This window comes from Tupaia chinensis, unplaced genomic scaffold, assembly GCF_000334495.1.
Source record: "Tupaia chinensis unplaced genomic scaffold, TupChi_1.0 Scaffold000259_1, whole genome shotgun sequence".
Classification (NCBI taxonomy): Eukaryota; Metazoa; Chordata; class Mammalia; order Scandentia; family Tupaiidae; genus Tupaia; species Tupaia belangeri.
In genome coordinates, this window is record NW_006159739.1 from 759,630 (window position 1) to 772,051 (window position 12,422).

A 12,422-nucleotide genomic window follows, 5' to 3' on the forward strand; every position below is an offset into this window, starting at 1 on the left:
GGGCTCCCGAGCCCCGGGGCGCCGGGGCAGGACCAGCTCCACCAGACTCAGCTACCCTGAATTTGCCCTGCGTCCCCGCGGCTCCCTGTGTTAGGGATTCTGCCCTCCCGGCACCCGCTTTTTGGGGGATGGGCGCAAGGGAGGCTTGGCCGGCCGGGAACTTTGCGTGTGGGGGGTGGTCGTTCCTGGCTTCGGGAGAGCTGATTCTCGCCATTGGGGTTGTTTGACACGCGCGCTTCGCCGCGGTGATGAGTGGAGCCCCGCGGCTTCCCCACCTGACAATGCATTTCCGGGGGCTCCACGGCGCCACGGAGAAGGGGCTATCAGCGAGGGGGCTGTGCCCGCGGCGTCTAGTGCATGTGTCGCGCGTGTTCAGGGGCTCCCAGTGGGCTGTGTCTGCGTAGATCTCTGTGCACCGCGTGTGCGGGTGAATGTGTCAGAATGGAGGGTATACACCCAAGCGGTGTGACATCGACCGTAAATATGTCTTGCCGTGCCGCCGAATGGCCCGCCATCCGAAGAACCCTTTCCGTCCTGCCCTGTGCCCGAATCGAGGTTGCTCAACCCCCCCGGGGTCTCCAGCATCGCCCTCTTTCCTGCATCCTAGCAGACCCTGCCCCGAGGCCAGAGCTGCTTGGTGCGGAGGGGAGCCCGAGTTCGCCGATTCAGCTCAACCTCTCTACCCATCCCTTCCGCAGGGCCGGTCAAGGAGTGTGAAGAGGACCAGTTCCGGTGCCGGAACGAGCGTTGCATCCCCTCGGTGTGGAGATGCGACGAAGACGACGACTGTTCGGACAACAGCGACGAGGACGACTGCCGTGAGTGGTGGGCTGGGACCCGGCAGGGAGGAAACGGTGGGGGGCGCCATGCTCTGCGCGCACGTGGCTGGACACCGGCGCAGGCTTAGCCTCAGAACCCTTCGCCGGGAAACCGCCCGGGCGCCTCCTCCCTCGGGGCCGGGTGGCTCCTAGCTACCCGGCGGCGGGAGCTAGGCGGCCGGCTTCTCCTATAGGGGCTGGGGGCGGAGCCTGGTGCGCTGAGCCAGAGGAGGGTGCGCCACGCCGGGGCTACTGGGCCGGAACTGTGGGCGGGGACGCTGCAGGCCCAGCACGCGTCTAGTTTCCAGCGATCTGGCCCTCCCAGACTCGTGCTCTGGCCCGGCGGGACGCGCGCGTGTTTCAAAGTTCCACGCAGCTCGGGGTGACACCGCGCTGCTTTGCCTGCATGGTTTTGTGAATGAATGGGCTCCCCGGGACCCCTGATTGGCTGGGCAAGGACCACCCCATAGGCCCCCGTGGCTGGAGTGGCCAATCGTGGAGTGGGCGGGTGTGTAGTATTGGGGGGACGGGGGGGGGGCTTAGGCTCAGGGGCCCCGCCCCGGTCACACCCCCACGCTCAACCTCCGGGTGGTAGGTGCTGGCAAGGCCCAGGCGCGGTCTCTGGTTGTTTTTTCTGCGGAGTCATGGTGAAGACGTTTTTTGAGCCATTCTGGTTAGCAGATCATGCTCTCCTGCTAGCCCGGCCCGTGTATGAGTCATGGGGCATATCAGGAAGGAGGGAACCAGGAGGAATGGTTTGATTCCTGGAAAGGGCTGGAGGAACCCGAGGCCATGCTTCGTGAAGCCTCAGCGTGTACAAGTGTCAGGCTGCCTTTGTTGAACAGGTGTTTGCACAAGCCCAGGCGCAATTGATGTTAACCTTCTTCTCAGGGTGTTAGGGTTAGGGTTAGGAAGCTAGTTAGCAGGCAGTTGCCCGGTAGAAAGAATGTAGTTCCAGGAACAGAAAAACAGGGCTCTTCTGGAAACAAAGACTCAGGCTGATATTTATCCATCCTTACTGTGTGTCTGCTGGGTGTCACCCTAGAAAACAGCCCACCCCGCTAACCGGGGACTATAGGGAAGCAGGAAGGCAACAGGGACAGAGCCACGCAGTGTGCAGGTAGAGGGTCAGTTGGACAGGCACCCTCTCTGCTGAGTCCTTGAGCTTTCTGTTTGCCAGTCAGCCTCACCGCCCACTCTCAGGCCTAATCCAGAGTTGCCTCTGTGACTTGAGCATATCGCTCTCCCTGCCTCGGTTTCCTCACCTGACTACTTGGGGTAATACTTTGTGCCCTGGTAACCTCGCGGGACTGTTCCAAAGACCCATTCTACAGATGCCACTGGAAGTGGTGAGACTAGCATGTACTGACCACCACGTGTACTAAGAGCTTATCTTACGTAAATTCCTTTAGTTTTCACAATAGTCCTATATCTCAGACTGAAAAGACCAGGGCACAGAGACATTAATAATGTAAACTTGCTCCACGGCATCTGACTCCACAGTTTCGGTGTTTTTTGTTTGTTTTTTTTAATGTTTTTGCCATAGGAAGCTTGCACTCGCTGGAGAGAGAGAGAGACAGAGATAATGAGAGAGAAAGCGAGAAATCACTCCTCGGGGAGGACAGGTATGCCACAGTCCCTTCTCTCTTCTGGGGTTTTGGGCACTCACGTGTACGCACTTGGTGTGATTTTTCAAGCCACCATGTCCAGACTCAAACTGTCATTGGCCTTGTGGGAGTCCAGCACCTTAATCACTACCCCACCTGCTAGCCCCCAAACTCTACAGTTCTTACCTAATCGTGACTCTGACCATTTCCCAGTGCTGTCGAAGTTATAAAAATGTCTATGCCTGGGTGAAATACTGGATTGTTGAAGAAGTCATGATGGGTCATTTTTCTATGCAAAAATGCATCCTGACTTTTCTGATGACCCAATATCATGAGGCTTGTCACTGGGAGCTGTTCTTTTTTTTTGAGAGAGAGGTTTTTGCTATAGGGTACATGCACTCGCCAGAAAGACAGAGAGACAGAAGGAGAAATCACCCCCCAGGGGGATGGCCACACCTCAATCCCTTCTCCTCCATTCTCCTCTCGGGATCTGGGGCACGCACGCACGTGCGCCCGGTGTGGGTTTAAGCCACCAGGTCTGGGACTCGAACCGCAGTCGACTAAATGGGAGTCCAGCGACATAGCCATTACGCTAACTGCTGGTCTCTGGGAGCTGTTCTTCAGCAGTACCTTTGCAGTGGGAGTTGCTGAGCCCGGGCAGGTTAGCACACTCTGTGGGTTCTGGTCTGGTTGTACCTTTTCTCCCTAGCTCTTTCTAACAGGTCTGTGAGGGTGTCCATGAAGAGCAGAAGCTATTCTCGTCAGCCTCATTTGTGGATAAGGATGCTGGCTTGTTGAAGTTGAGTGATTTGCCCAAAGCCTCGGGATGACAGAACATGGTCAGGATCCCTGCCTGCCTCCCAGCTCAGAGGCACCACTGCCACGGTGGAGCGCATAGTGAGGAAGGACACAGGAGTGTGATCTAAGTGCCGAAAGCCGTTCTGTAAATGTGAGGCTGTCACCTTTCATATGCATGTGAGACTTTGGGCCAGATGGTGGGGTGAAGTAGACTAATGTCTGGGTGACCCCAGGTGGGGACAGGAGAGTTCTGATGGACATCTGGGCTCCTGCTTTGATGCTGAGACGGGTGGGGTGGAGTCACGAGCAAGAGTTACTGAACAAGAGCGCATGTTGTCAAGAGCTTGGAGTCGTCGCTTTGCTAGTGGTACCGAGTATTGGTCATGCATGTCTTAATTTTTCCGAGCTTACCTGCACCCACAGAGGGTCGCTGGCCCTCCGTGCTGGTTATGTGTGTAGAATGTCTTCACAGATGGCTGGTGAGAAGGGAATGGATGAGTGTTTCTACCTCCAACGTCTGTAGGAATGGGCTCCTAGGTCCAGCCTGGTGACAAATTCTGTAGCAAATCCAACTGCATTGCTGGAAGCCACCTGGCCAGCCTCGGGTTCAGGTCCCTGGGGCCACTTGAAAACACACTGGGTGCATATGTTTGCTCCCAAGATTCTGATGAGCTGACGAGCTGGGGAAAGGAGATCTGGTGTGGCAAGACTCTGTTAAGGGTGCTTCTCTCTCTCTCTCTCTCATGTGCATGTGCTCTCTGTAGTGAATAAAAAAAGGAAGAAAGAAACTTTAGGAAGGAAGGAAGGGAGGGAGGGGTGGACGGAGGGAGGGAAGGTATTCTTAATAGCCACAAAGGGAAACTGAAGAAATGGGTTGGGGTTTGGGGTGGCTGTGTTGGGGCCAGGTGCCTGAAAATGCTCTTTTCTCTCCTTTCCTTCCCCATCTGAGGGTTCCCCCAATTCTGGGCCACCTGCCCAGGCTGAGTTTCCTTTAACTACTAAAAAAAACGAGGCTGCTGGCACCTCCCTGAGCAGCCTCCTGGCCTCACACCCGACTACCTTCTTTGGTTCTCCACCCTCCAAGAAGACCTGAACTACCTCCTCTGCACCTTTCTAGACCTGCAGACTGGGGGTCGGAGTTTATAACTAAAGTTGATGTGAGGAGCAAATCGGTTCAAGCTTTCGAGAAGGCCAGAAGGCAGGCCATGAATGCCCAAAAGCTGGAAGGCTCCTAGAGGAGGAGATAGCTGAACGAGGTCTTGAAAGATGATAACTATCAATAGTACGATTCTTCAGAGCTTACCATTTAGAAATGGGTGCTATGGTCTCCCATTATAGAGGACACTGAGGCTCAGAGAGGTAAGGTGACTCCCCCAAAGTCACATAGCTCCTCGAGGTTGGTGCTAGAACTCAAACGAAGACTTTCTAAGTCTTGGTCCTCATCCACAGGGAGTGGGACTTGGCCCTTTGGAGTCACAGAGGGAGCCGACAGGATGGGGAGGGGACGAGCTCCTGCAGCTTCAGTTCCCAGCTCAAAGGACCTTCAAAGTAGAGGAAGGGACTGGAAGCCGGAGGGGCAGCTCAAGGAAGCCCAGGGGTGGCCCAGCCAAGGAAACTGGGTGGGATTCCAGGCTGTGGACCTAGGTCACGTAGGCCAGCTGGCCCCTTAGCCTCAGCTTCCTGTTGCTCCCTAGCGTCTGGGGGCAGAGGTGGGGATGCTGATCTCTGGCCAGGCCCAGAGTAACAGTGACCACCAGTAAGTAGCACTCAGCTGGGCACTTGCTGTGGCCAGGCCTTGTGCTGGATTCCGCGTGTGCCTCCTTGTGTCCCCTATTCTAGACAGATGCAAACCTACGAGCTATGAACTATTGGGCTGTCAGCAAACTGACACATTTTGGTATAGAACAGAAAAAATACACATGACTTTTCCAACACCCCAATATTCCCATTTTATAAAAGCATAGAGGGGTTAAGTAATTGGCCAAAGGTGTGTGATTTTTAGCGACATTGCTGGGGTATGAATGCCCAAGTGTGCTGTCTCAGCTACTAACTGGTCACCCCGGGCAAGTCCTCCTGGTCCTCTGTTTCCCCAGCTCAAGGCGACATCTATTTTGGAGAGTTTTTTTTGCTATAGGGCGCATGCACTCGCCAGAAAGAGAGAGACAGACAGAAAGCGAGAAATCACCCCCCAGGGGGGAAGGCCACGCTGCAATCCCTTCTCCTCCATTCTCCTCTCGGGATCTTGGGCACACATGCACACGCTCCCGGCATGAGTTTAAGCTACTGGGTCTGGGACTAAAACCATGGTCAGCTTCATGGGAGTCCAGCAACATAGCCATTACGCCAACTGCTGGTCCCTCGTGGTGACACCTTAAGCCCCTTGCCCCTGCCCCCACTGACCCCCGGGAAGAATTCTGTGCTTCTTTTGTGGAAAGGCTGGTAGACGGTTTTTGCTCTTATCCTTCTTCCCTGATTAGGCTTCTCTGGGTCCCTATCCTCCCAGCCCCATCATCCCTCCATCCCAGGTTTAATAAAGAGTGGCCGCATTGAGGTCTCCCACAGCCAGGAGTTCATTAGCTGGGCAAGGCCAGGCTGCAGGAGTACACAGGCCTACTGGGAAGCGACCTTGTACATAATGAAAACAGCCACAGCTCCCAGCTGGTCCTGCAGCAAATCTGGCTTCCGACGTGTGGTCTGGGTTTGAACCCCTGTCCCCATGCCCAGCTTCATCTCCTTTTCAGGCAAAGTCATCTGACAGTGCTACTCCTCTCTGAACCTTGGTCTCATCTGACCAAGCAACTCCTGGAATTCCCAAGAACTGAGAGAATGAAGTCAGTCAAATCCTGTCATTTGGCCCACTGTGACCAACTCCCATGGCCTGCTGTCCTCCAGCCTCTCCCTGCCTCTTCCTATGAACCTGTGACACCTAACTGTGGGTCTGTCACAGTCCCCCTTCCTACCACTCCTCTCTAGGCCTTGGCATGGGCTAACCTGCCTGCAAGGGACTCTTTGTGCTCCCTCAATGGCTAAATTCTTTTTATCATCTTAGGGGATTCAGTATAGGTGTCACCTCCACTAGGAAGCCTTCCCTGCTACTCTGTCTGTCGCAGGCTGAGATACAAGAGTTGAGATAAGGGACTTCAGGGGGAAAACCCTGTCAATATCACAACTCAGTGGGACGCTGATTTTATATCCCAGCTGTCACCTCCTGGCTGAATGGTCTTGGGAGAATTAATAGTCCCTCTTTCCCAGAAACGAGAGGATTAAATGAGACAGCAGACCCAATAAGCAGTAGGTGTTCGATGGCAACCCTGAGGTCTCTAGGTACCTGGGTGCAGAGGGCGTCCCAGGCCACCTTGGCCCCTGTCCCCTGCCCCCAGCTGCTCAGCCAGATGTTGTCTGAGGGTCCTGCTGCCTGTGCTTGCTGAGCCAGTGGGCTGGCCAGCCACACTGGAGCTGGCCCTGAGGCCACTCAGCCTGAGGTGGACCTGGAGGTGGCAGAGAGATGCCAAGGGAAGGAATGAGTCAAACAAGCCTGGGAGGTCTGGATGAATGAGTGGCCTGGGGCCCTTGGAGGGGCAGGGTTGGTTTCCTCTGACTGTGTGCATGTCCCGAGGCTAGTTTCTATCCTGTCTGGCTCCCCGCCCTGTTCCTCCTGTGTGCCTGGGAAGGAGAGGAAACCCTATAGTCCTACCCTCTGCCCAGCAGGCCCCCAGCTTCCCCTTCCTCTAGGCCCACGTCTGTGCTCCTGGGGCTGGTCGCAGCAGGCCTTGGCAAGGTTTGCTAAAGGCTCTGCCGTGGCCCTTCTGGTAGGTCCTCCGGTCCTTAGGCCTGCTAGGGGGCCAGGGTGCAGTTGGTCTCCGGCCTGGTGACTACTAACTCCCCAGTCATCTGCAGGCAGCTGACCTGACAGTTTGGCCTCTCTGGGGACATGGTGATAACAGGTGAAGCTGGAGAGGCTCCAGGGAGAGGGTGAGGATGGTAGAACCCAGAGGGTTGAGGGAGCAGGTGACTGGAGGGATGTAACCAAGACAGTACTCTCTGGGACTCAGGCTGCTAGCAGGTAGCGCTCAGGCCCATTTTGCCCCCAGGAACCCAGTCCTGGGGCCTGTGGGACAGTCAGGCTGTGTTTTGGGACCTCAGATCCAAGCCGTGCTGGTAACACCTGCCCCCAAAATACCCACACATGCAGATCACCCAGCCTCCGAGGCCTGGCAGAGATGCCACTTCCCCTAGAGTTGCCTTTCCTGGTTCAGCCCTCCAGCCCTAAGCTCCCACAATGCATCCTGGTTCTTCTCTCCATCTCAGATCCCTCTCCACACTGTGTGCTCTGCTAGCTCCGTGCTGGGCACTAGGGATTCTAAAATAAATAGCTCCCCCGAGGGAATTACTAATGTGAGGTATTGGCAGCTTACCCAGTGCCCGAGACCGTGTTGGGAAATTTGCATTCTTTAGCTTTGCTACTCACAGCCCCAGAAGGGCTGTTTTCTTATTATTCCCGTTTTAAAGATGATGAAACTGAGGCTCAGAGAGAGGTGAGTTGGCCAATGTCATGGCTCTTACGTGATGGAGCCATGATCATCCATCTTGTCTGGCGCCCAGGCCCTTCCTCACTCTGCATCTCTCTGAGCTTTGCCACCCTGGTGGGGTCAGAGGGTCCACGCTTCGAGGGCATACGGGAAGTCGGGTAGTGTCCACAGTGCCCATCAGTGCCTGAGAGATGGGTTTCCGGCCTACAGACTGGGCCTAGAAAGGGACCCTATTCTCAGAGTTGACTTTAAGGCTGCCTTTCTCCAGCCTCCCATGGGTATGAACCTCCACAGTTTCCAAAGGCTTCTCCTGGCCATGACCTGGAAGGTGGTGGTTACTCTCCCGTGTACACAGAAGGGGAAACTGAGGACCTGATGATGTTGCTGGTCTGGTGACCTCAGGGGACGCCAGCCCCAGCATCATTCCTCGTTTACCGTCTGTAGTCACGCAGGGCCTGGCACGCAGGGCCTCTTCACACCTAGGCAGATTAGCAATCATCCTGCAAACGTGAACTTTTCCAGCCTCGGGCTTCAGATGGTAAAACTGAGGCCCCAGGCGTCAGCAGGGACCCATTCCTAGAAATAGGGTGTCCTCGACTCCTAGAAGAGACTAGAACAGTGTGTGCTCCCACCTCCTGCCCACTGCCATCCCCCCATCACGCCCACCCTCCCTGTTCCCTGCTGGATTAAGGAACACGGGGTTCTCAGGCTACGGGGCAGACACAGGCCTCTTGCAGTCCAGAAGAGCTTTGGGCTTCGATGCTGGGAGGCTCGGGAGCCCAGCTGGCCCTGCGGGATCCTCCCTCCACACCCATGAATTGCTGGGAAGTCATCTAAAGTGATAATGCTGGTCTTAGTCGGAGTTAACGAGTGTTCTGCAGCTGGGGCCTTCTCTCGGAGAGTCGTGACTGCCTTTCACAGAGGAAAGATCCCAGGCTCCAAAGCTGAAGTCGCTCACCCCCGCCAACCTGCCTGTCTGGCAGGACTGGGCCACACCTGTCTGGCTGCAGGGTCTGGTGCAGGTGGAAGGAAGAGCCACGCATTCACACATCCGAGTCACGGCAGCAGCGTGTGTGGTGCGGGGTTGTCGCAGCCTCCCTTCCTACACACCCCAGGCGTCCTTTGCCAGCCTTGCTGCTGGGTGTGCCAGCTTCCTCCTGAGCAGCACCAGCCCCTGGGGTGCCCTCGAGCATCAGCTGGGCCCGGGGCAGTGGTTTTCATTACTGGTTCTGCTCACCCTACTTCCTCCCACAAGCTGCCATGTGTCACAGACCCCAGGACTTGCCCCTCAGCTGGAGTGACTGGGGGTGGGGACGTAAGGGGCTTGAGGGGAAGCCCGCTCAGCCCTGTGACCCCTCACCTGCCGCACCTCATCTGACATCTGTGTCTCTAGGGGGCCCAGCCCTGGTGCCCATGGACTGGGAGAGCCAGTCCTGGGTTCTGTGGGGGTGCAGAACCCTGCGTACTGGCAGGCCCCTTGGAATGACTGGGAAAGTCTCTCTTGAGCCCAGGGCTATGGAGTCCCAGGTCCCTGTAGATACAATGACCCCACACTGCCTCCACGTGCTTCCCCGTGGAATATGGACAGACAACCCAAAGCCTCGCCTCCCCTGGGGACTGGCACCTAGGAGTCCATGGGAGGAGTCTTATATCCACCATCCCCCGGGTCACTGGCTGTGAGGCGCTACAGGGACCTTAGTGCAGGCACATTGGGGACGATTTCCATTTCTGGCTCTCTCAGCCTTTCGTAACCTCGGGACGGCCTTTTCCAGTTTGCGCCTCAGTGGGATATGCCTGAGAGGCGGCCTGTACAGAAGTTATTCGTCCATTTTCCTGACCAGGAGATTGAAGCTCGGGGAGGGCTTAGGACTTGCATAGTTATCTGTAGTTCTAGAGCCCAAACTCGCTTCAGTTGACTTTATTAAATTTTTTCAATGGAAATAACTTTTTCTAATTGTATGAAAGTAATTTCATACTTATAATAAAAACACACATGAGGGGCCAGATGGTGACACACCAGATAGGCTGAGCCCCCTGGGAAGGTTCCAGTTCTCACTGGAGACCTCCCTGAGCACCCCAGGCACACGCAGGCCAGAATCCAGGACTGAATGCCGCTAGGAGTGGGTCACCGCGTCAGGACCCTATTAAGGTGCCTGTCTCTGTCTGTCTCTCCTACTGTCTCCCTCACTTGTAGAAGAAGGAAATAGATACACTTAAAACAACAGCAACATGGATGATAAAGGAAAGCAAAAGGGCAAAGTTAGCAGTCACCCTTGGTGCTGTCGCTACGTCAGCAACGTAAACTTCCAGAGAGTTCTCTACCTGTGAGCTGGTGTGCAGGAACACACTTTTTTTTCTTTTCTGCTCCTTCTTAAAATTTGCTATAGGGTGCATGCACGAGAGAGAGAAAGCACCTCCCAGGGAGATGGCCACACCACCATCCCTTCTCTCCCACTCTCCTCTCAGGATTTCGGGCATGCACACACACCTGGTGACACCTGGTGTGTTTTTCAAACCACTGGGTCTGGAACTCAAACCGCATAGTCTATCGTGTGGGATCCAGCTGCCTTAACCACTGTGCCACAGCTGGCCTCATACATGTTTTATGTTTTTTCTCAAAAATAAGGTCACGTTGGGACCAGCAGTTAACGTAATGGCTTTGTCGCTGGACTCCCATGTAGTCAACCGCAGTTCGAGTCCCGGACCCAGCGACTTAAATTCACACCGGGCACATGTGCGTGTGTGCCCAAGATCCCGAGAGGAGAATGGAAGAGAAAGGACTGTGGCGTGGCCATCTCCCAGAGGAGGAGATTTCTGTCTCTCTGTCTCTCTGTCTCTCTCTGTCTTTCTGGCGAGCACACGCGCCCTATAGCAAAATCCTCTTCCAAAAAAAAAAGAAGGTCACGTTATACCAGTTGTTTTCTCCTCGTATCATCTATGGCTTTCCACGTCAGTGGAGATCGTTTTAATGAGCTAGATCGTATTCCATTACGTGGATGCCATGGCATGGTCTCCCGATAGACGTGTTTAGTTGCTTCCATTTTTCCCTTTTCTGTACGATGCTAAGGCGGACATCCATGCACTACATTTGCACATTTGTCTGACTTCCCACAAGATCTGCTCTCGGGAAAGGAAGCGCTTAGCGTGTGCATTTCCATCATTGCCACAGTGCTCTCTAGAGAGGAGACTCTTCCGTCTCATACCAACATCCCCTCGGTGCTCCCATGGCCCCCCTTTTCACTGAGGCAGGCAGCCTGAAGGACCTCCCTCTCGTTTGAGCACAAGACCACCTCATCCCGGGCCCATTTAGATAGACAAAGTAGCTATATCCAGGTCACACAAAGCAAAGCAAGGAGAAATGACAACTGTTCCGGCCCCAAGGACTTCCCACCCCCACAGGGGAAAACAACAGCAACGACAACAAAAATACAGATGAGAACAAAACTCTTCCTTCATTCTTCTCAAAATATCAGTAGAATCTGTCACCTTCATAGCATTAGAACGATTGTTCTGTCTCCACCCTAGCTTGCTGTGTGACTTTCAGAAAGTAGCTGCCCCTCTCTGAACTTCATTTCCCCTTCATTCATTGGTCCTTCATCTACTTGCACCGCCACCAGCGTGCTAAGCTGATTCCTTCTGCCTGTGGCTGGGCTCAGAGCTGGCCGGGGGATGGAGGCTTGGACCCCTGGCGTCCCTTACTGCCTGATGAGGGTTGGGAGGAGTATAGCTGACTTGGTGGGCCAGGTTCTGGGTAGGTAGAGAGAGGGCAGCTGGACTTTTAGGGTCTATTTCCAGAATTCAGCCCTAAGGCTGGGTTCCTTGGGCCGCTTTCCCTTCTGCCTTCCCCCAATCCTGATGGGGTTGGAGGCAGTGCAGTAATGGGGAAAAATGAGTCGGGCCCATCTGCCCATGAGCCATTCTGAAACGGGGGCAGGGAGTCCATATCGCGAGGTGCGCCAGCTGATGTAATGCACGTTGTCCAGAGCCTGGCCTGAAAACGAGCGTCCCCACTCCTCTTCCCAGCCTTGTGGTTCCAGCACGGAATGGCTGCGTGGCAGGGACCATCCGCAGCTCCCTCTGCCTGACCAAGGACACAAGAGGGCAGCTGCTGGAATAGCGGCAGGAGAGAGGCAGGTCAGCAGCCGGCTGGGAGCACTTCTGGGAGAATGGCACCTCCCAACTTGAGAGGGCTGGTAGGAATCATCTGGCCCTGCTCCCTTCGGCACTGGGGGCCCCAGCGTGGCTGCTTCCTGGGTGGCCTGGGGGAGCTGGTTAACCACTGGCCCAGCATGGTTAGTCCTCCACAAGGGGCCTTGGTTTACCAGTGGGTCCAGGTTGACATCAGGGACTTGGCAGCAGATGAGAGGCAGGAAGGCTCCTCAGGCCCAGGTTATGCTGCCCAGCTGAAGAGCTGGAAGCCAAAGGTGGGCTGTCCTGGTGGACTGCATCCAGGGACGTTCGAGCTGGCACTTCCCCCCTTCCTCCCCCACATCCTAGGCCACGAGCTGCCACCTGCTGCCCCTGCACTCTCGGAGCCCTTTCTCGACTGGGCATGGGCGCGTGTGCGTGTGCTCAGGTGTGTGCTTGAGAGAAGGGCCAATTCCTTCTGTACCCAGAGGGAGGTGACCATTCCGGACGCACGAAGTCTATGGGGCCAAGGTGACGCTCTT

The 12,422-nt window shown here is 55.4% G+C and overlaps 1 protein-coding gene across 1 annotated transcript in view; it reads left to right on the forward strand.

Annotated features, from left to right (window-relative positions):
• LRP8 (LDL receptor related protein 8) overlaps positions 1–12,422 on the forward strand; it is a 95,329-nt gene that overhangs the window by 6,068 nt on the left and 76,839 nt on the right. Inside the window, exon 3 of the mRNA XM_014588127.2 lies at positions 699–818. Coding sequence (XP_014443613.1) covers positions 699–818 — 120 coding nt within the window. The remainder of the gene's footprint in view (positions 1–698; positions 819–12,422) is intronic.